The sequence below is a fragment of the Rattus norvegicus genome, chromosome 2, assembly GCF_021556685.1.
Source record: "Rattus norvegicus strain SHRSP/BbbUtx chromosome 2, alternate assembly SHRSP_T2T, whole genome shotgun sequence".
NCBI classification, from domain to species: domain Eukaryota; kingdom Metazoa; phylum Chordata; class Mammalia; order Rodentia; family Muridae; genus Rattus; species Rattus norvegicus.
The window spans coordinates 162,457,631-162,482,183 of NC_141535.1; the positions used below are offsets into that span (position 1 = coordinate 162,457,631).

Consider the following 24,553-nt stretch of genomic DNA (forward strand, 5'->3'; position numbering starts at 1 on the left):
AATATAAATGGGGTAGAGATCTAAACAGAGTTTTCAAAAGAGGAAATTCAAAGGGCTGTGAAACACAAAGAAATGTTCAACATTTTGTTATCTGAGAAGTGTAAATCAATATTATTTTGAGATCTGTCATGTACTCCATGAGTAAGAGGAACACTCATCCATTGCTGGTGGGAACGTACCCTTGTAAGGCCATTGTGGAAATCATTGTCGTGGTTCTTAAGGAAGATGGGAATTGATTTGCCTCAATAGCCAGCTATACCACTCTTGGTCATATACCAAGAAGATGATCCATCCTGTCACAAAGACACTTGCTCAACCATCATCTGTTTGTTGCTGTTCCATTCATAATACCCAATAATTGAAAACAACCTAGATGATCTTCAACTGATGACTGGATAAAGAAATGTGTTTCATTTATACAATGGAATATTACCCTGTTGATGAAAAAAATGACATCAAAAAATTCACAAGTAAATGGACAGAACTAGAAGAGTCAGATAGCCTATACCCAGGAAGACAAATATGGCATGTACATTATCGGGTAAGTCAATAAGCAAGCTACAATCTCTAGAGCCAAAGTAGGGACTGTACAGCCTGTAGAGGAAAGTAAAGGGCTAGGTAGAAGTGACAGTTCTCACTAGGGAAGAGAAATAGAACAGATATTTATGGATGGATGAGACAGGAATGGGAGGATCCAATGGGTAGAATGAAGGGAGAGGAGTACAAGGGAAGGAATACAAAGATGAACAACTAAAACTAAGGGCCATGTGGGGAAAACATGTTAGGCTTGGACACCCAATAAAGTTAAGCTTTCTAAAATATATACATATACGAAAGCAACCTAAATGAAATCACCAAAAAAAAATGGGGAAAGCCCCAAATGAATATTTCTTTTCACCAAATTAGAGCTTCCAGTACTGGGAATGTGTTACATCTAATTGAGTCTGTGGCCAATGGAACCACCCCAAAACCCAGTTTGTTGCCAAGTCTGTAGGTTGTTCCCTACAAACTGACAGTATGGACCTATAGCTAAAGGCAACACCTACACAACTCATTCAACTCAGAGAAGTAGAGCTGGTGCCTACTTAGAGAGAGACTCCCCCAGGATGAACTGTCTTAATACCGGAAAATACTTTGCAAGCAACCAAAGGAGAAACATAAACATGAACCTAGCTACAAACCTTTAACTATACAATGGTGTTTCACCTGCTAGATACCATACCACGATGGTGAAAAAAAAGCTTGTGGAATTAACCATTAAATATTGCATTTAATTTAAGGCCCACTCCACAAGAATGAATCCATACCTGTTGCTATTGGGTAGCCACAAACTTGAGACTAGATATTCTAGGAGCTTAGAAAAAAACCAAGTACTACTCTCCTAAAGGTACTACTCTCTTAAATGTCAATAAAAATATCTTTTAATGACATTCTGTTATGCCTTGCCCAGCCATCATCAGAGAAGCCTGTTCCTGCAGTAGATGGGAACAAATACAGGCATCTATAACCAGACAATATGTAGAGAGTGAGAGACCTTGCAACATTCAACCCTAAATATAATGTCTCCATCAAATCCCTCCCCTCTTGACTTGGGCTGCCCTACTGACAAAGTGGTGGAAAGAATGTAAGAGCTAGAGAGGATAGAAGACACCAAGACTAAACACAGCAGGACCAAAGCCCATATGAACTCAGAGAAGATGGTAGCATGCACAGGGCAGGCAAGTGTCTATGCTTGGTGTTGAGAAGAGAAATGGACACGTGCTACTATCTCTGACTCAGAAGCCACCTCAATTCACAAATGAAAACTTTTCTATAATGGAGTTTCACTGTGGTAACGAACTACTCTTAAGTGTTGGCCTCATGCCAAGCGGTAAATGGCTAAGAAAGAGCAAACTCGGTGGCATCTTTGGAAAGTCTTTTTCTCATGTTTGTAAGAGTTGTATATGCTTGGCCCAAGGAGTGGCACTTTTAGGAGGTGTAGCTACTTGTTAGAGTAGGTGTGTCACTGTGGGTGTGGGCTTTAATACTCTCATCCTAGCTGCCTGGAAGCTAGTCTTCTGTTAGCTGCCTTCAGGACAAGAGGTAGAACTCTCAGCTCTTCCGGCCCCATGTCTGCCTGGATGCTGCTGTGTTCCTGACTTTATGATAATGGACTGAACCTCTGAACCTGTAACTGAGTCCCCATTTAAATGTTGCCCTTTAAAATAAGAGTTGCTTTGATCATGTTTTCTGTTCACAGCAGTAAAACCATAACTAAAGCCATGTTGTACCAGGTTTGTTTTTTTTTTTAACTCACAAGCAATTTGTGTGCATATTATGGCTTCCAGTTTTGTTTTTAGGGATTCCTGTGGCTCAGAACATGCATATCTCGGTGTCTATATGTGTGTCTTGTGCTTTTTCTTTGACCTTTTTGGTTGTTCGTTTATTTTGTCCTATTCCAATTGGTTTGTTTTTATGTTATCTTATTATATTTTTGTTTTATTATTACCCTGTTTCTTTTATTATTATTTATTTGTTTTCTAATGAAAGACAGAAAAAATGGTGGATATGATAGGAAGGGAAGTCGGAAGGAACTGTGAGAAATTATGGGCAGAGAAAATATATGTACAAAAATCTACTCTCAATAAAATAAAAAGGAAAACCTTAGAACTAAAAAATAAATAAAACTGTGCTAAAATATCAACGTATATACATATGCTTATCAAAAGCACTAGTGGCCTACTATATTTTTGACATTATTCTAAATTTGATCCCTGGAATATTGGGGATAAAATGCAAGTTGTCTACCCTGAGTCCTTACAATCTCATGAAAATAAGATAGGCGAAAAATAAGATGACCTTATGAAAATCTCTGAGGTAGGACCCATTCAGAAAAGCTACTTTTAGATTCATGGGGAAAGAGGGCGGTTGCATAAAATAGCAAATGTGGTCCTTTTTTATTTGAAAGAACTATGTTTTTGGAGTACCTGTTATGCAGCAAGGGGGTCATTCAAGCTTCCTTTGAAAGGAAAGGTCTGTATGTTTGAAATCTGAGCGGAGGCCCAAACAACTCCTGATCAACAATTAAGGAAGAACACTCTAGATAGAACACATCATAGGTCTTAAGATCTTGAGACGGTCATGAACTCAGGAAGTCCCAGAAAGAGATGACAGATTTCCATTGAGGGAATCATGATAGTAAAGTAAAACAATACAGGAACAGTAGAACAAACTAAAATTTCAAAGAGAAATGACAAGTTGCATACCTATTTTATATTTATAACTAATTGTTAAAAAGCCCTGGGCTACTATGTGCAAAGTAATAGAAACAAATAAACAACAACAACAAAACCCACGTGGACACCTACTGTCTTTGTAAGGTCAAGAGATTTTCATACAGGTCTCTCATAAACTCAGAGGAAAACCTTAAATATTGGCTGGGGAGTCATCTCAGACAGTAAAGTACTAGCCTTCTTAGCTTGAAGACCTGCATTAAGTCCTAAAGACTTTGGTAAAAAGATAGGGTTTGCATTCAGGACCTCATCGGTGTAGTTCTTCTGACATTTCTAGACTAACAGACAACATGTTAACAGGGAAGAGGGGAATCTCAGGGGCCTCCAATCCTAGACAAGAATTACAGGCAATGAAATGCTGAGAGCAGGAGAAATAATCCTTCCCAGGAAAAAGTCATTCAGATTGGTTACCCAATACCAAGTGGTCACCCCTGAAATCATATACACACAAGTAACACTCTATAGATTGAGCTGATTATATTTAGACATTTAGGAAAAATATAGCTAATTAAAACAAAAAGCCCATGCATTTGAGGGTGAGCAAGAGGGCTACAATAAATGGGTTGGAAGGAGGAAGAGAAAGGGGAAGTGATGTAATTATATTTCAATTCGCATATTATTAGGAGGGGAAAGTCTTTTATTTCAGTGCTGAGGATCATGGACATCCCTGAGGTTCACTGACAAGCTGGTCTGGCTGTCTTAGCATGTTCCAGGCTAAAGAAAGACACTCTCATAACACAAGGTCAGTGGTGCCTGAGGAAGGACCCTTGAGATTGTCCTTTGTCCTCCACATGACAAACCAAAACATAAAACTGTATCAATGAAGATATTCATTTAATAAGACATAAGATATCTATTTTATTAGCATATGTTAATTACATAAGATAATGGGGTTTTATCCAGACATTTCCATGCATGCATATGATACTTCAGTATTTTAAAAGAAGTGCAAATACAGTTCTCCATGGAAATCTTATGCAGTAGCCTTCATCCAGCCAGTAAGTTCTGGTTCTGCAGTGGCTCAGTCAACAGGATGAACCTAGACAATGTCGTATTAAATGTCACACAAAGATGGAAAAAATATTGTAGAGGTGATAATGGAAAATTATCACTTGTAATTAAGATGTTTTAAGCCATAGAAAGAAAGGTCTCTGTTTATAAAAGGATTAACGAGAACTGGTCCTTTGGTGTCTATTCTAAGTGGTGCCAACCAGACCGTTGAATAAACATTTAAGTAAAAAGTCACAAAGAGAAAAAATAAAACAGAAAATATTAACAAAAGTTAATAGAAGCAAGATGAAGGATGCTAAAGGTGCTACTAGATTTCCCATTTCATGTCAGCGAAGGATAGGAATCTTCCAAGTACATTCAGTACCTTGAGTCCTGGGGGGAGTCACTGCTGGGTTGATAGAGTTAGAGTTCCCTTCAGTAGGGCTTAACAAGAACAGGCATGTTCTCACTCTGAAACCTTTCTTAGAAGACACAATAAATACATTAGAAAGACAGTTTCTTCTATTGAACATATAAAAATCATGGGACGATGACTAACGGCAAACAGAAATCAATTCTGTATTTTTCTACCTCGGGACCAACACTGAGCTTCTGAGATTCTTAGGCTGAGACATAAAGGACTGGTTTACCAAAAAAGGGCAAACAAGTTGCTATTAGAGATGTCTAACTAATGTGGCAATTGAAAAGCTTCCATAAACACAAATAATATTCACACATTGGCGTACACACGCATTTTACACACAAAGCTCTCTCAGAACATGGGAAGAATAAATGTACAACTTGAAAAGTAGAAACACTCAAAATCAGATGAGTTCTTAAGAAGCCAGGCAAAGGCAAGGCCTCTGTATCCCTGGCTTTCCCCACAAGCCTTTCCCAAGGCTCTGCTTACCAGCAGAGACAGCTGTCATGGTAGGTGCTGAAGCTATGAATAAAAGGCAATGGCTTCATAACTTCATTTAATTTTGCTTACAACCGATTTTAAGTGAGTATCTGTTTTTAATTTTACCCAACAGAATTTCACATAATGTTCACATGTCCAAAACTGTCTGAGAGACATACTTTAACCTTCTTTCTTTTATCCTATATATATATCAGTATATAAAATAAGCCCAAAGCCTTAGCAAATCTTATGCTGATAAAATCATGCTACATATCTGGAAAAGATGTTCTACTTACTCTATGTCACTAATAGAATTGTAATGAAAGTCCAGTGGGAAAACATATAGCTACCTACTTTTTCCCATCATACTAGCAATGAGTCCCTGGGCTCAGATGTACTGGATGAGCACTCTACTACTGAGTTAAATCTCTTTAGACTATTTTATTTCAGCACAGAGTCTCACTAAATTGACCAGGCTGTCCTTGCCTTTTCACTCTGCAGCTCAAGCCATCTTTAAGCTCAGTCTTCCTGTCTCAGCTTCCTGGGTAGTCAGGATTACAGTCACGAACCCAGGTCTGGTTTATACTTTACTTGTTTTCTTTTAATTTGTCTGTGTGTGGGGTGCATGTGTGTGGGCATGTGTCTGCTCTCTGGAGTCAGAAGATAGCATCAGATCCCCTGAATATAGAGTTATAAGAGCAGTTGTGATGCAGGTGATGTGGGGGATAAAAAAACAAACTCAGGTCCATAGCAAGTCTGAAGCCGCTCTCTGGTCCCTACACAATTCCTGCTGACAGCATCTGAGTAAGCAAGTTCGCTGCCCAAGTATTCTGTGCTGTTTTTAAAAAGGCTTGCCATATCTCCTTTGGTTTAGAAATTATTCCAGGGGCTTGTTCATTCAATGTTTGCGCCTTCTACCTAAATATGCACAGATATGATTAGATTATGTTTCTTGGCATTATTCTTTATTAAATTCCTGTCAGGCAACTGTAAAGTGATTCTGCAAACCACAGGCATTTTGAAAGTGATTGCGGTAAAAGACGTGTGATCACTAAGGCACTCACTGCCGTGGTTACATGAGTGCAATTCCATCATGCTTAGTAGTCTCCACCATCCCATAATTTCTAGGCTGGTCTGTGAAAGCCCAGAGAGAATGTGACACAGGTGCCAAATCTGAGGAGTTAACACTGGCTGTCCAGTATTGCTGTCATCTTCCCAGGGGAAACTGTCCCCAGGTCACAATCCAGGCAGCCCTAGTTAGACACTAGAGACTTGGGGAGTGTACCTAAAACTGTGTCTATCCTGTGGTCCAGGTAGTATGAGTCACATAATGACCAAAATCACAAGCAAATTGACTGTGACAAATGTAGCTTTGTGATTTTATTACTGTGAGCCACTATTCCATGAGAAAAGGTAACATGGAAAAACTAAATTCCAAGTCCTGATTTTGAAACCTCAGTTATTTCAACAACTTACCAAAGAGTCCAAGTGAACTGAAGGTGACACTTCTGGAAACATCTGGTATTCTCTCAGAACCTCTCCAATGTTTAACTCTTTCTGTTAAGATTCTTTTCCAAAGCCTCACAGCAATAAGTAACTTACAGGGTAGGGGTCTGAGATGCAAATTAAGGTAGCAAAAACCTGACTTTAAAATTACAGGTGACTATATTTAGGAGCAGGATAGGTGGCTCCAATGGTCAGAGTGTTTTTGATGCCAGCAGTAGGCATTGAGACCAGATTCCAGTACCCACTTGAAAAGCCACACATGGCCCAGCACCTGAGCCCAAGCTCTGTGGAAAGCGAAGGCAGGAGAACTGCTAAAGCTTCCTGATTACCTTCCTAGCTCTGGGTTCAGTGAAGGACCCCATCTTAAAATAAGGCTGAGGGATAGAGCAGGCCACTCATTTCTTTTAAAGAACGGTCTAAGCCTGTAAGTTCTGGGTCAAGAAGAATGTACTGGAGGAGGAGGGAAAGGATAGTGAAGATGAGTACACCACAGGGGCGGTCACCCTTCCTGTCCTAGCATCTGGTCCTTAGGAAGCAGGCTTATATCCTAGAGGACATGTGGGATCCCCAGCAAAGCAATGAAAAGATGAGACGAGAAGCAAAAGACCATGGCAGTGAGGTCTTGTTGGTAGCCGGAGTAGCCATCAGCACTACCCGAGCACACAGCTAATAGGAATGGAAAGGGGTCTCCAAGGACCCCTTAGCTCCAGGTGAGATCACTATGTAACTCATAACACTCCTGCCTTAGCCTGGTCAATATTGGCGTTAAGTATAGGTGTGTTCTGCCATACCTCACGCTGTGAATATTCTTAACCCTGGTAGAATCAGAGAAATTTACATGCTCTCAGAGGGTACAAGCTAGGAATCCAACCCATTCTGGGAAAATTATTAAGAGTTCAGTTTTAGCTCCAGGATGCAGGAGTGTTAAAAACAGGATTGATTAGATTAGTAAGAAACCTGTGTTATAAATTAGGCAGCCTGCATATCCATTTTAAACTTGTCTGTATCTTGCTGTGTGTTTGCAATTTTCCTAAATTTAAAATAGTAATAGTAATGACATGGGCTTATTTTCAAGTCAAGTAACATCACTTGAAAGAATAAGATTTTCAGAAAAGTTCAATTCTTTTATTATCACTTATTATTGTTATTAATTTACTAAGCAGTTACTGATTTTTATTATCTTATTATTTATTATATATTAGTATTACTGAACTATTATTAATCAATTCTAGGCAGCCAATTCATTAGATGCCATGTAAATTTCTAATCAGGATTCTCATTTAACTGGAAATGGCAGTTAGGTGGCTAAGGCTCTGGGTATTAAAAGTTAGCATTAACCATCCATTATAGACTTGGGCTCCGGGAGGCCATCTCTAACATGTTCCTGGGCAGGACACAAAGATGGTAAAATTCTAAGATGCACTTGAAAAACCTGAGAAGGAGGAATTTGCCCTAAAGCAGTAGGATTTAACGTTCTTTATGTCACTGATGCTTTCAGTGTTTGACTGAAACACTGGTTTCTGTCTGAAACAAAGGAACCTATAGAGAACTGACATGAGTTTTCAGACAGTTCATGGATTCTGACAGATACTACCTTAAGGGAGAGAAGGCTACAAGTCAGGAGCTCACCATGGTCTTAGGCAAGCTGTTTTGAAATAGGAGGTGTTCTGAGACGATCTGGAGGCCAAAGGTAAAAACAAAACAGACTTTCTTTATAAAGGTTCAGCTTACCCTCAAAGCCCCATTCACAGTGTACTTATTGTTGGATCTTCAGGTGACTTGGCTCCTTGGAATTTACATACAAGATCTCACATGCATTCCTAAATACCGTCATCTCAGAGAGCTAACTGCGACTTTTTTCTTGGACACTTTCGACAAAACAGAGCATCGTGGAGCTTAAGCCAGATGGACCCCAGCCAAATACAGAGCTAAGAAGAAAAATACCATATGTCAGTTTCTCTAAAAGCCTCACTACCTAATCTCAATACAATATTACTGAGCATGAAGAGGATTTTTTTCCCCAATTTCAACCTCTGGAACACAGAAGAGAATAAAGATTACATACCCAGAGGAACCTGGGTGATCCACGTTAAAACCACACAGCAAGTCATAGGGCGGTGTCAGCTGGTATCATAGCAACAATATGACACACACAGTGCTATTTGATGGGAGGAGAATAGGAGATTCTACAGAAATTGAACAGCAGCTTCTCACTGAATAGAGTACAACTCTCCTTGAGTCTTGTCTGGAATATGGCCCCACACAGCTTTTAACAAAAATACTCTCTTCTCATTTCTCAAATATCATAGAGGGGTGTGTGTGTGTGTGTGTGTGTGTGTGTGTGTGTGTGTGTGTGTGTGTGTGTCTTCCTGAGTGTATGTACATGTAGAGGCCAAAGATATTTGGTATGAGCCTCTGTGGTTCTTCACCTTACTTTTTGAGACAGAGTCTCTCACTGAACCCGGAGCTGGCTAATTGGCTGACTGGTGGTCCTGCAAGCCCCAGGGACTCTCTTATGCCTGCCTATCCAGCTATGAGGTTGCAATCCTGTAACACTGCATCTGGCTTTTTAAGTGAGTGCTGAGGATCTGAACTCCAAGTCATTAGACTTATACAGCAAGCACTTTATTCATTCAGCCGTTTCCCCAGACCTGAAATATAACTTTCTGTTTATTAAAATGCTATACTGAAATCCACTATAATATGCGATGATGTAAAATGCAAAGTGCTTTTAGATAGAGGACATGCCACATATGAACCAGATAAGAAGAGTTAATACACTTCAGCAGAGCTGAGAGCAGAAAAAGAAGAGAATATATTTAGAAAGTCCAATGGAGGTCAAATGGAAACAAGAAACACTTACCTCACACACTCTAAATTATGAAGACACATTTATAAGAATGAGAAAACGATGAACTTAGAATTATAACTATCCAGAAAACATCAAATGACTTTTCCCCAATATGCTTTTAGGCTGAAGTTTTGGTTTTGTTAATATTATGTAAGACACTTTATAGCAAAATGTTTAACTTGACTTTCAAATTAGGACTGAATAAACAAACTGAAATGACCCGTCATGCAATTTAAAAATTCAAACTTCCCTTTCTAAGCACAGCAAACTCTATAAAGAGCTTCTATCAAATGAGATCTTCAGTGAGGACTGTAATTCATAAGACAGAAACACAGGAAAACCCTATTCAATGACTGCTTTCCTCTCTACTGTCTAAGGGATCCAGTCACATTTGGTTGTGGTGAATATTCACAAGGAACTTTAAAGCTGTCCAGGTGTGAGATGCCTTCCCCTTTATTGGTTACTGCAAAAACCTATGTCCTGTATCTGCACTTTAAGCAATCACATAGTTTTCATTTTCCAAGATTGAATGGTCTAAACATTAAATAGTTGCCTCAAAAATGAGATTTCAGTGCCCACTTACTGCTAATACGATTCAAATTTAATTAAAAATCACACTGTAGCACATATTAAAATATTTTTATAAAACTACTATGTCAGGTAATCCCAGAACTCCATATATACCATCCTGTGATGGCTTTGGTTTTAATGATACTGTCAAATAACAACAATAGCAATAATCAAATAAATCTCACATTATGCTAGCTCCCGATGGACCCCATTTCCTGTTATCTGCATCCTGCAGCCATGTTCCCTTGACTGGAAACAGACCTCCATCGTCTATTTCAGACTAACAGAATTGAGAAAAATGATGAGGAATGGCTTCCGAGATCTTTCTGGTATTGAAACACCCCCTCTTTCATCTTTTGTACTTGGGGGACACACAGCGAGCATTCTGCAGGTAACTCTGCCTACAGGAACCCTCATTCAAATAAAGTTTTGACTAATGTCACAGGACAGAATTTCAGGACAAATCAGAGAGAAGGATGAATAAAGTGACCAAGCTTTTCAAGCAGAAATAAGGGCTCTTACATGGTTTAGATGTAAGGACCAGCCAGCACTGAGCAACTCATGCACAAAGGAAAGGACAGTGTGCACTCCAGTGTTGTTCCAGGCTTCTTAACAGTGTCACATATTGTCACCTTTACAATAGCCAGATATGGGACTCTGTGGCTTCAGTTAACACGGCTCAAAGGATGTTACCCACACTATGGTTTAAATATTAAGTGAAGTTCAGAAATTAAGTACAAACGTAAGAAGGAGTTTATTTATTTCCCATAATGCATTTCCTTTGGGTAAATGTAGCTTTGCGAGGCACATTATTTAGAACGACGGATAAGGGAAGGTGTGTGGATACATTACACTTACAGGTCACAAGCATTCTAGCTCTAAACAACATGATTCTTCTGTTGTTTACAACATCCTGGCTGGCGGTATCTCTTTTAACAGGGAACAGGGAAGCAGGCTTGACTTCCTTGGCTGTGTGGAAGTTTCTGACCCTCAGCCCAGGAGGAAACAAAAACTAGAATTCATGGTAAAGTGTTTTTGCTTTCTTCTGTATACCCTTAATTTTGCCTGTCTTTTTACCATACCACACATGTCATGGGTGGCTCAGATTTCCTTCTTGCTATTATGTTTTAAAATAGCCCAGTAAACAGGCCTGGATGAGCACAAGACTGGAAGAGAATCTTCCAAAGCCTTCCAGACAACCCAAGCAAACCTGAAGCAGCTCTCAATTCTTGTGAAGTTCTGAGATGACTCAAGTCCTGCTTACCAACTCTGCTGTGGCCACTCACTTACTTGCTATAGAAACCCTGCGGCCATGACTGCCTTTTGGAGCCGATTTAGTTTGGGGATGCTGTGCTCTACAGAAAAATAATTAATTCAGGTTTCATAGGAGGGTGCCACCATAAAAATCTAAAGGCAGAAGACTAAACATGATGATGCATGCCTTTGAGCCCAGCATCTGGGAGTCAGAAGCCTGAGTTTGAGTTGAATCTAGTCTTCATAGTGAGACCAAGGCTAGTAATGACTATATTATAAGACCACTGCTCAAAAATAAAATAAATACAAATGTCAGAATGTTCTTAGAGCTGTATACATTAATAGGAATGCTAGTTTGGATCACATGGTTTAGAGAATTTTGAAATTTAAGACAATCTATGGATGGATGGATGGATGGATGGATGGATGGATGGATGGATGGATGCATAGATGGATGGATGCATGGATGGATGGACTTTTTTAAAAGGTAAGAAAAAGTTCACTGGAAATTTGAAATGACGTAGCACAGAAATTTCATCACTGCCCACATTTCCATGTAGCTATGTGATCCCCAGTCACTTGTAGGTATATTGAGAGTAAAAAATGCCAAATGAATTGAGTGATCCAATTAAAGAGAATTCCTAGAAAAAAAAATACCAAAAATGTCACTGGGTTTCTTTTTTTGTAGTATGATATGTGGCATGTAGTAGGAAAAAGGTAAATTGAGAGATGGATAGCTAATAAAAGAAACTCAAGACTTGATGGGTTGAAGACTTTTGGTCTCTCTAGACAGCCAAATAATTATAAAATAAAAACGATAGCATCATGGTTGGAAATATGTCTCAGTTCTTAAGAGCCTTGTTGCTCTTACAGAAGACCCATGTTTGGTTCCTAGCACCTATATTGCAGCTTACAACAATCTTTATCTCCCACCCCACTGGAAATGACACATTCTCCTGGCTCATGTACATATATGGTATATTGACACACATTCTGGAACACACACACACACACACACACACACACACACACACACACACACACAAAGTGAATAAATAATTTTGAAATACAGGACAAGCTCCAAAGAAAAGGGAGAGTAAACATGAAGAGTTACATTAAAAATCTGTATCAAAGGACACCTAAGGAGCCTCATCCACACTGAGACTAGACTTGGGATTTTTGAATTTTGAGCCATAACTCATTTATACAAAAAGAAGGATTGCTTTGTGGAAGTTGTATAGGTGGCACACTTGCATGAATAAAAGTGATTCTTGACATCAATATTACTTTGTTTTACACCATCATCTGGACCTCTAAATGGATCTTCAAGTCTACTTACCATTCTCAGTGTTGAGGAAAAGCTTGAGTGATTGGAGCTGGATTTATGACTCAGTTTATAACATTCATGAAGACCAGAGTTTGATCCCCAAAACCCATGCAAGCAAATCAGTCAAGGATGAGATGCCTCAGAGGATGAAAGTAATGGGCCCACGAGCCTCAAGTACTTCGTTGGATTCTCTGGAATCCACATGAAGCCGGATGCTATAGCTCCTATCTGTAATCCTAGTGTTCTTGTTAGTGAGCTAGAGTCAGAAACAGGAGAATCCCTAGAAGTCTGACGGCCAACAAGCTTATTGTAACGCATGATAAAACAAGAGACACTGTCTAAATAAGATAGAACTTACAGACTGATACCCAGGATAGTCCTATGACCTGTCCTTGCACATTCTGGCATGTGTGTCCCAGCACTCAGACATGAACATACACATAGACACGAGTAAGCACACGTCACATACAATTTTTTCTTAAAGTGGATTACAGTGGTGGCATCTGACCTGTACATACAGCCAGACATGTACACATTTACCCACTCAACACAAACATACACAACATGGCTGGACAGTTCAATCAGTATCACTGAAACTATGTTTATAACATAAAACCCCCTAATGTAAACAAGATAAATTGCTGCATTCAAAGTTAAGTAACCAAATAATTATCATCTGTCCAACTGTAATCTGTTTATATTTATTTTAGCATTGCACCTATACTTAAGAGAGCTTATAAGCAATGCCAAAGCTCTTGTGAAGACCATTATTTATAAAAGGTTTTGTGGTTTGTAACAAAAACCTCGATTAAAAAAAAAAGCACGTTAAGTAAAATGAAATCTAGAAGATGGAGTATTCGAGTCCACTAAAGTGATTCTAATTTTTTGATTCATTTATCCTCAAAGGGAAGCAAATTACATCATTCAAATGCTTTACAGTGCCTATCCTTCACAATGACACCACAACTTTCAGGGTTCCCACTCACTCCCACACTGTGTCATTTCATGTGTGAAAAATAGTTAAAGCAATATTTTCTAAATGTCAGACGGTCACAAAGCAATTTATCTCATAGGCTTGTCCCTGTAGGCTATGAGTCCATTTAGCAAAGGCTTATTAGTAAGGGAAATGACTAGCAGACAAGGTTTCAGTCTAAGCATTCATGGGCCAATGAAGACAAAGACCATAAACATTCCACTTGGAAGCATATAGCATTGTTTAAAAATAGCAATACAATTATAGTTGAAACTGAAAAGGGCCTGATTCTGGCCTTCAAGAACCACAGGCCAAGGGAGAATGCTGCCTTCTCACAACGCAAACTGGTATTTGGCTCTGGGCTCAGCTTCAACCACATGGTGAGTGAATTATCCATCTTGAAATGTAGGGAATTGCAAATTTGATGTTCCCATCAGATCTGACCAGTTAGTGCATTCCTAAACCTCAAGCCTGCAGACTGCCTAACTTGAGGTCTCGCCAGCCCAGTCAACACCTGTCAAGTAAAGACAGTTACTAAGTGTTTCTCTTCCTCTACAGCAGACTTCTTAAAAGAAAACTTTACTGACTGCCTTGTATATGTAAATAGTGATATGGGCTACATTAACGAATGACGATTGATTGTTTAACAAGATGATAGATAATAAACCAAATCTATATTGAAATTTGCCTGAAGTTGTCTTCTTTTTGTGAAACATTTGTGGAAAAAGTCTAACCAAGAGTTTCTCCTTGACTTGTCCACAAAGCCTTGAGTAGGGATCGTTAAGTTTTATATCATGTGATTCAGTGTTATTTCAGGTAGCATCTGCTTCATCTAAAAATCAACTCATCTTGTGCCAGCCCATGTCCAAAACCCTGAGACACTGCCACAGATGTCGACAACTTACATTTTGATCTAATTTTTGTTTGAATCCTCATAGTCTAATTACTTACTTCTTAGTCTAATTTTTATTAAAGTCCTCCTTTGAATCTGACTTTCTCGGAACACATTTATGTCATTATGTGAAGCACTAAGGTCATGGAAGACAGGAAGTTACACTGGGGTTCCACACTTTGTCTCAATAGACCCCATCTTGACTTGGCAAAATGCTTATTCCTGCAAACCCCAGACTGTTCCTTAAGTCTGAAGAGATGGTCAGCATCCAGGGCCCTCAATAAAGGTTATTAAGTACCAGTAGTTGTAGAAAATAGACTCCAAAATTCTACCAGAACAAATTTATTCTCAGAACAAAAGAGGTTTGCCCTTTTTCTTTGACCATGTATGATAGACATACAGAACTTTCACTTTAAACAAGTCTATGAATTCTACACACCACCTCGCAGCAAACGTCACAAATATGTTTTCTCCTCCACGATAGAATACAAGCACTTTTTGGTCTAAATGAAAAGCAATAACCCTAAGTTTCTGTTGTATAAGATGTCGTTATGTATTTTTCTTCCCTAAAATAGGATCAAAAAAAAGAGAGAGAGAGAGAGACAGATAGCAAAAAGAAAGGAAGAAAGAAAGAAAGAAGAAAAGAGAACAAAAGAAATGAAAGTAAGAAAAAGTAAGATAACAAGAGGGCCATAAAGTTTCAGCAAAACTGGACACTAAGTTCTGAAACTGTGCCATTTAAACTTGGAGTAGTCACACCAAACACATAGAATAAGAGGCAGCTCAGTGAGACGAAGCCCAACGCATCCATCAGCCATTGCCCAGTGTCCTAAAGAACTGCCTGTCTAATGTTCTGGACTCAGGTGAGTCCTACCAGAGTGGCCTTCATGTCACCTTTCACCTCAAGGCACACTCTCCCTTCCCCATTGCCTGTGGCTCCCTAACCCTCTTTTTGTCTTTCTTAAGAACATGCAATTCTAAGCGGGAACGATAATGCTGATCATTCACCAGCCACTACAAATCCCTTTCCAGTCTCTCCCCTGTGGTTCCTCTCAACACTGATTTTTGACCCACTTCACGTTCAGTTCATCTCCAGTCCTCATTTCCCTAAATTTTGGGTTCTTTCGGCCAGTGGCTAGAGAACAATGTTCTTTGCAAAGAAAGAAAACTAAGCAAAGTCAAGGAGAGGTTTCCTACCTCTCTGAAGCTCACACTAGAGGTTCTCTATGTCATGAATGATTTTGACATACTCAACCGGTGCTTCTCTTATCCCAGAGTGGTGATGGCTGATACAACAATCACCCATCTTTTCTTGTACCCATCTTTTACATGGGACCGAATTCTTTACTTGGAGCTGCAAGAGGTATTTATAAGCTTTTATCATTTAATTAGGGAATGACTTTTTTATGTTAACTATCAACAGCTACCAACTGTTTTCCTTGTTGCCCTAACAAAAGGCTTCACAGACCCAGCATAATGGAGGAGGGATTTATTAGTCTCTCCATTAGGGAAAGCACAGGCTATCATGTTCAGGTAGGCACAGTGATGAACAGTGAGACTGGGACTCCTTACACTCCACAAACCATAGAGCACCCCTGAAAGCAGAAGGAGCTATCCCTTCACCCATTCCTCACAGCGGCCCACTTCTAGTAAGGCACCACTTCCTAGAAACTTCACAACCTTCTGACAACCACACTACCACATGACAATCAACTGGTCAAATACATAGGCCCAAGGGGCAAATTTCACATTTAAACCACATGAGCATTTTTAAAGAAGCATCTCTTTTTAATTTTAAGATACACATCAATACGGATGGCTATTTGAAGGCAATGTTCAATTGATGTTACAAGTCTTAAGCTGGCACATGGAAAAGAGTATACCTACAAAATCCACTGTCCATTTTGCACATGTAAAGAATGAATTATGGACGCCAGTGAAGAACTCTGCTGCACGGAAGCCTCCATAGTTAATCTAAATGCAAGCTCCATTCATCTTGCACAGCACATTAAACACTGGGACACATGAAAACCTATAAGACAATTAACCTGAAATCTATATGAGAAGCAACAGTGCCATGAGAGGTTAACTAACTTTACATCCAAGATCACAGAGCTAGGAGAAAGCACAACAGGTGAATGCCCTCTGCCTCAATACTAGTCCTAGCTAGTATCAAGGAATAGTGTCAGTGTCACACACTCTCTCAGTAAGCACATCTCTTTATATATCAGAGTCTGAGCTTGAACTGAAAGACTTTTATTTTAAAGCAAATTAGGACCTTTGGAAAACAGAAAGGCCACAGCACAATACCTTTCTGGTCAGGCTAGGATTTTGTCCTGGTGGCAGCAAGCTTAAATAACAAATGGAGCTTTTACATAAAACTCCTTTCTTCTAAATAATTACAACATCCTTGTTTGAATTTGGAGCATATAAAACATTGTATAACTCTTCTTCAGTGGTATGTGGTGAGCACGGTCATAACAGGGAACAGGTTTTCTGCAGAGTACAGTTAATATTCTTCAACACGTGCTAGCTCCGCCTTATTCCAGACCTTCATATACACCGTCATTAGCTCAGAAGCTGCACACCTCTCATAATCTATGTGACACAGAGGGGTTAATCAGTAACCAAACTCTAATTCTGTGTTTAAGTTGTCAAGGAAGAGCTTTTCTTTATCCAGGGTAAAGTGCACTGGCTTATGTCAGTTTATCTATTTTCCTAATGCTTGCTTAGAAACAAAGGACGGTGTACAACTGTCAAAGAACTTAGCCAATCTCAACACAGAACCTAGGACCAAGCCAGGAAGAGAAAAGATATAGATTTTCTACCTCAGAGGATGAATCAGACCATCACACAATCATACCGTAGTCCTTGTTTGTGCTAAGCATACTGTGGGTATTATTTTGATTCATACTTAGAACAACCCTGATGCAATGAGTCACTCTTATCTCCACTTTATAAATAAGAAAAAATTAGGCCCAACTTCACACAAAAAGTTGCAGAACCAGAATTTGAAACACAGTCCAGAAACCAGTCTGCTTTTAATCACATGCCCAGGATAAGAGATGAAAACACCCTTGGGGCCAAGCATGTAAAGAGGATGTTTGAAGTGGCTTAGCATTAAGATTAGAGAACCAGGGTTCTTAACCAGGGCTGCTCCTGGAATCACCTAGGGAGCATTAAAGATCGCTAGGTGAAGCCTGGGCTCCACCCCCACAGATGGGATTTAATTGATGTGGGAGCTGCAAGGTGCTCCAAACGGGCAGGCTAGCCAGAGGCAGGTTGCTTGCTGGACAGGACGGCATGTGGCTCACTTGAAAGCTGCAAGAGAACGTTGAAATGTTAAATAAACACTGTACTGGACAAAGGTAGTTCCGACTTCTGCCAGCAGCATGTGATCTCTGCACCAGTCTTTGGTATACTTATGGTTGGTATGGTTGCTCAATACATAGATTCTTGATAGATACACAGATTAATGATAGATATATAGATTATTGATAGAAGATAGATAAATAGATAGATAGATAGTTAGATAGATAGATAGATAGGATAAGGTGAGATAAGGTAAGATATATAGCTATATAGATAGATGCAGAAGATACTGTCATGGATTTTTGTGGAGAAGGTCATCTGGTCTGTGAACCTTTCCACGTCATTCTCCAGCTCCAATTATGGGACTAGTGTACAAAGAAAGGCAGCCTCCATTCAAAGGACCCTGGAGTACAGTTTATACTTCAAACGAAGAGAGCTTAACTATGCTCCCTTAACGCATGAGTGCCATTTGATACAGATACAGTCACTTCAACTTTCCCAAGAGTCATGTTTTAAAAGAAGGCCACTCAAAATTAACTCTGACCTTTATCTAAGTCAAGTTAACAGATCTGCCTCACGTAGCTAAGCAAGTCTTTATTCGGAGCTGAGGACCAAACCCATAGCTTGCTGCTTGCTAGGCAAGCGATCTACCACTGTGCTAAATCCCAACCCCACTAAGCAAGTCTTAAACAAAGGACTAAGGAGGAAGGAAAGGAGAGAGGGAGAGAAGGGGGAGGGATGGAGAGAGGGAGGGAGGGAGGGAGGGAGAGAGGGATGGAGAGGGGAGGGAGGGTGGGTTTCAGGTGCTGGCAGTAAAGTAGACTGCAGATCTACAGTTTGCTCTATAACCCCATGGCTGTGGAGGAGAGACAGGCAGGTGGGCAAAGCCAGCCAGCCTAGCCTGAATCAATAACCCTCAGGTTCAGTGAAAGGCATCATCTCAAAATGTACAGGTGGCAAGCAAATGAGAAGAGACATATGACATCAATCTATGACTTCCACACTGATGAACACCCGCATGTAGACATACATATCAAAACCAACTTAATGAATAATTTTTAAAAAGAATGAAATGAGACCCTCTGAAATCTCGCCTATGAAGGTGGTGTGTGGCACCGCAAGGTAAAATACCATCTGTCCCGGGGAAGGAAAGACAAAAGCTGCATACCTGTAGAAAATGCTTCTTATTAAACAGCATGCAGACATGTGTATGAATGTTTCTAGAGGCAATCCTGAATGCTGTTTTGAAAAGAGGCAGAAACTTTAGCCAGTTCGTGGACTAATTCCTCCTACCCAATCATTGCAACTGTTGCAAGGCCAAAGCAACAGTTAAGTAACATTTCAGGGGCTCAGTGGCTATGGCTCAACAGCTCAGCCAGGCAAGTGCTTGCTTGCTGTGCAAGCTTGCAGACCTCAGTTTGGATTCCCAGGACCCGTGTAAGAACCCAGCTATAGTGGTGTGTGCCTGCAGTCTGGGTTCTGGGGGATGCTGGGTGAAAACAGAACATCCTTGGAGCTCACTGGTCAGACATTGTGACAGTTTGGCTGAAACAATGAGATCAAAGCTGGAACTGAGTGAGCCTGTCTCAAGAAATAAGGTGGACAGTGAAAAACAAACACTGGTACACACACACACACACACACACACACACACACACACACACACACACACAAACACACCAATCCCAGGTGTTAACTGATTAGTCAACTTTAAGCTCGGTTAGAGACCCCATCTCAGGAAAACAAAATAGAGAGACTAGATTAAGGAAGGAAACCTCAGGCTGAAGAGATGGCTCAGTGGTTAAGAGCCCTAACTGTTCTTCCAAAGGTTCTGAGTTGAAGTCCCAGCAACTACATGGTGGATCACAACCATCTGTAATGGGATTCCATGCCCTCTTATGGTGTGTCTGTGTACTCATAAAATAAATAAACAAATCTAGAAAGTAAGAAAGAAAGAAAGAAAGAAAGAAAGAAAGAAAGAAAGAAAGAAAGAGAGAGAGAATAAATCTCTGGCCCTCACATGTGCACATGGGGACAAGTCAACATATGCACAAACAAACACACTGAATCTCATGAGGTAGGATTGATTTTCTAAATAAATAAGCAAGTATCCACCATTCTCATACCAACAGCTCATAGACAATTTTCATACTTTAAACTTTTTTTAAAATATGAAACTATCAAAAACAAGCTTTCCATTTGAAGGAAGCCCAGCCACATATTTTCATTGGCTGGAGCCAGGCAGCACCAAGAAGCTAAAAATACTTTCTTTTCTTCTAAGTTGGGACGAACAAATCAGACCAAGCAAATAATTACATATCATTTTCTCCCATCTTAAATGCCTTCCTAGAAGATGCCTGAATAGCTGGATCAAAGCAAAGGGATCTGTTTTATATTTGTATGCCCATCCACTGTCAGAAACACCCGCCCCCCTCGGCTTATTTCTGTCCAGGATGATTGAATAAGCCATACACTACAAGGGTGGTCAGCCTTTAGGTAGGACTTTTTATTTCTCACTTGCTTTGTACTGGAGAGGGAGTTTTGTGAGTATTGAAAACAAACCAGCAGAACAGGTAAATTTATTTATAAAAAAAATACATACGATGAGAAAATCCTTAACGAAATCACAAAGTGTTTACATGCACTCACACACAAATTATCTGGACTATAGAAACTCACAATGTGAGTCTTAACATGGAAGGATACAAGCTGCGAGCATCTTGCACAAGTTCAGTCTTCTGTGGCTGGCAAAGTGAAATTTTATGTTTCTTCTTTTTGACTTCTTAAAGCTAACTCTAAAACTCGTAAAACACACGGGGCTCTAAGGATCAGCTAAACAAAGGCTTCCCTGGGAAGACAGGTCTTTTTTTTTTTTTTTTTTTTTTTTTTTTTTTTTTTTTTTTTTTTTTTGTGGTTTAGTTGGATCTGGAGGTAGATCCACTTCCAACTTTATGAGGAATCACTATATTGATTTTTATATTAGCTATATAAGTTTGCTTATATAATGGAGGAGTGTTCCTCTTGCTCTGTAACCTTACCAGAATGAGCTGTCACTTCTGTTAAAGACAGGTCTTTTTAAAAGATAATTATCTGTAGGATAATCAGCAGTCCAGTAGACTTTTCCATCACACCTAACATTTCTCAAGTTAACTACTAAATGAGCAAGCATAACAAAAGCAATAAAAACAACACAAGTTTGCAGGTCCCACTCATGAGCCACTAGTGGATAGCCTTTTTGTTTTTTTACCCCCTTTATAAAGAACACGGGTTAGGAAATGTCTGCACAACTCTTTATGTCTACAAACCAAGGCTTGCCTCTTGGGAAGGGATTGGCAGATGTAGCGGAAGGGCTGCTTCCCTAGATAGCAGTTGGGCCTTTGACAAGTGCTTCGGGTATGTTGTATGCACCCATCAAACCCCAGGCAGGACTACACGCTGGTGCTGTGGATTTCAAAGGTAGCTCCTGGGAGGGAGCAGGAAAACCGGCATATTATCTCCCCCACACACACTCAGAAGCCAACATCCCCTGGGCGGCTTCCAGAGATGTATCAGAAGGTCAATGGGTGGTACCTGCAAAGCCAATTGTACACCAAGCTACTTTTCCAGCCCTAGCACCAGCTCAGCGAGAAGTTGGCTGCGCTTCCCCTTAACTGTACCTTGCAATTGAGCAGAGAGTGAGTCCTGGTGCTGCTGGTACTTGAGCGCCACTGCCTCGGCTTTGCGCAGCTGCGTCTGCAGTTCCAAGTAGAGCATCGCGCCATAGAGGAAGCCGAAGACCACCGTGAGTAGCAGCAGCGTCTGGAAGATCCGCTTCTGCTTTCGGGAGCACATCCCGTTTCCCATAGTCCCTCCTGCGCCCCGCGCTGCGGCTGCGGGAGCCGTCGTGTCCTCGGTCCTCGGCTGTGTCGGACAGCTCAGCAGCGGCCACCGCGAGAAGTAGCCGAACACAGCATGAGCAGAAGACGCGAGACACAAAAGCCGGACCAGAGGGGAAGTGGCGGCTGCTCAGCCCCCGCGAGCGGTGGGGCTCCAGGTCATCGACGCCACCCAGCCAGCAGCCACCAAACTTCTGCGATGTCCGATGTCCGTGAGTGGCTGGGCCCGCGTGGAGTCCCTTTGCATACTTTAGAGCCCGCTGCCTTCGCTACCGGTCCCCGCGCGCCGCCGGCTCAGCTTTCCCTACTCCCCACTTTTTGGCCTCGCTGTCCCCACCGTCAGACCCCGCCCCTCGCGCCGGCTCCCGCGGCTGGACTTTGTCGCTACCACTGGTAGGGGACGCGCGCCCAACAAAAGGAGCTGGCTCCCAGAGGAGTCCCCACGTACGGTCCCCCGGGATGGTAAAGAGATGGGGACTGGTTGGTCTAGTCTGCTTAAGGGGGGCGGTGGGCTGGTGTCACTGATCTGGCAGCTCCAGCCGCCCGCCACCTCCCACCCAACTTACGTGTCACCCACGGCCCCGCTATCATGGCCAACGGGATTCCGGGAGGAAGTCCCACTCGGGCTCCCCGCTCATTGGGCCCGCGCAAGCTGCCGCTCCCTCCTTTCGAGGAGCTAATGCTGGGCTCCATTGGACGCCAGCTTTGTCCGTCCCGCCCCGGGCCGCGCCTTCCCTCTCAGCTCCGGGCAGGCTCTGGGCTCCGTGGGCCGCTCGCGGCCGCCTGGCGCCTGGGTGCGCCTAAGTGGAGCCCGGATGGGTGCGGAGAGGTGGAGGAGACCGGTTGGGGATTGGGTGGGTGAGGCTAGGGACTTGTCCTGGCCTGAGGCTTGGTGATCATTGCGCACGTGTGCGCTTGTGTGTGCATGTATGTCCCAGGACTTGGAATGCACGTGGAGCAAGAGTACAGTGCTAATGTGCACACCAACAACCGCAAATCAGCCATGCATGCACTCTGCTTAGCTCTGCTCATTTCTTAGCCAGTATAATGAGCTCAGGTTATGAACACTATGTTCTTTGCACATTCCCTCAAGGGCTGCCTACTGAGTCTTGTCCCATTAGAGGTTGTAGGCTTTGTGCAAGCTTACCAAAGATAGTAGGAAGTAAGATGGGACCCTGAAGCTCACTTGACTGTCTACTTGGGGTGGGGAAATCACTTTGTTGGCAGAGGGAAAGAAATGATCTCATGTTTCCTCAGGCTGCAAATGGAATAATTTAAAAACAACTCTTACAGGCTGAAATGAGTATGCATTCATTTTCCAGTGTGTATTTCTCTTAATGGTGGCAGGAAAACATCAGTTACATTTTTAAATTACATTTTCAGGGCCAACAAAACCCACTACGTTTAACAAAAGGTTTGACAAGCATAACAACGCCAAACCACTTCAAAGAAATCCACAGTGCATTTGTTTCTTCCATGTAATAAGGGTGTGTGTGGAATTGAGGTTATGCATAAATGATAATTTTGTTTCTCTTCTTGACCTGAATTCTAAGGGAAATAAATTATTTCAGAAAAGTAGCAGTTGTGCAGTGGCACTTATCTCATTCTGCATATTTCATTCTACATAATTCTTGTGATACCTTGCCTGGGTTTTAGTCACCACCATTAATTATGGGGAGTGAGGGTTTAAAATGAAGGAAAACTGTTTAAACCAGATACATTTTCAAGACACTCCCTGTGCTGAATGTTTGAGATCAGCCCTGAAACCCTAGGTTAACAGAAGTCACACAGGCAGACTGGGGCATTTCTCTCACTATGAAAAATAAGCAAGACTGGTGGTATAGGCACTTACCTAATAAAAATCACATTTTATTGTTCAAAATGCTCTAACACTGATGCTTAGCCAGGACATTCAATTTACATGTTGGAAACAAAGAAACTGAATTTGACCAATATGACAATAATAGTTGTATAAGACCTTTTAGGTCTTATAAAAAAGATACTTGCTCACAGCAGGAGAATCTATCAGAATCTAACCCTTTCTGTCTTTGTCTTCTGTAGAAAACGACCATTACTCTGTTTAAACATGTAATCAATGTGTGAGCCTATGCCAGACCTGGTGGTACAACCTGCAACCCCAGATACATGGGAGATTGAGACAACAGGATTCCAGAATCAGAATGAGCAATTTCGAGACATTGTCTCAGATCAAAGGTCAAAAAAGGCCTGGGGATGATAGCTTACTTTTGCAGCCACACTTACCTAGTGGCCACTGAGTTCCATCCCCAGTTGCAGCAAAACAAACAAACACACAACCAAAAACTAAATTTAAAAGGAAAATTGTCTAAAGAAACTCAGTTTTGTTCCCTAGTAATGGTGTAACTCCCATAGTCTTCAGTCTTCTGGAATTTACCATTTACCACCAGTTAAGGTTTCCTCTCTCTGTTTTACTCACAGAAATTGGGAGAAATTAGTGGCATTTCTTTAGAATTCCTCAGAACTAAATTTGTTCAAAAGCTGTGCAAAAACTCTGCTGAAATTCACTAAGGAAATAAGATCTTCAGCAATAATCTTGGCCTATGCTTGAATATTATATTATTCTGGACACACACATGCGCACACGTGCGCGCGCGCGCACACACACACACACACACACACACACACACACACACACACACGGGCTGTACAGAACAGGGAGGGTGAAAAGACTGCTCAGAAATTGCATAGCACATGGTATTCTCTTATATTTCTCTGAAATTTCTTGTGCTTCCTGAACTCCTGATTCCGCATTTTAAACCTCTGATTTCATAGTTTCATTCCTGTTTCTTAG

The 24,553-nt window shown here is 41.1% G+C and overlaps 1 protein-coding gene across 2 annotated transcripts in view; it reads right to left on the reverse strand.

The window, feature by feature from the left end:
- Golim4 (golgi integral membrane protein 4) overlaps positions 1-22,335 on the reverse strand; it is a 79,427-nt gene extending 57,092 nt beyond the window's left edge. For both annotated transcript variants that reach the window (NM_001399469.1, NM_001399468.1), the window contains 1 exon segment: positions 21,505-22,335. In NM_001399469.1, coding sequence (NP_001386398.1) covers positions 21,505-21,691 — 187 coding nt within the window. In that variant the 5' untranslated portion in view covers positions 21,692-22,335.
- Between the last annotated feature and the right edge of the window lie 2,218 nt (positions 22,336-24,553).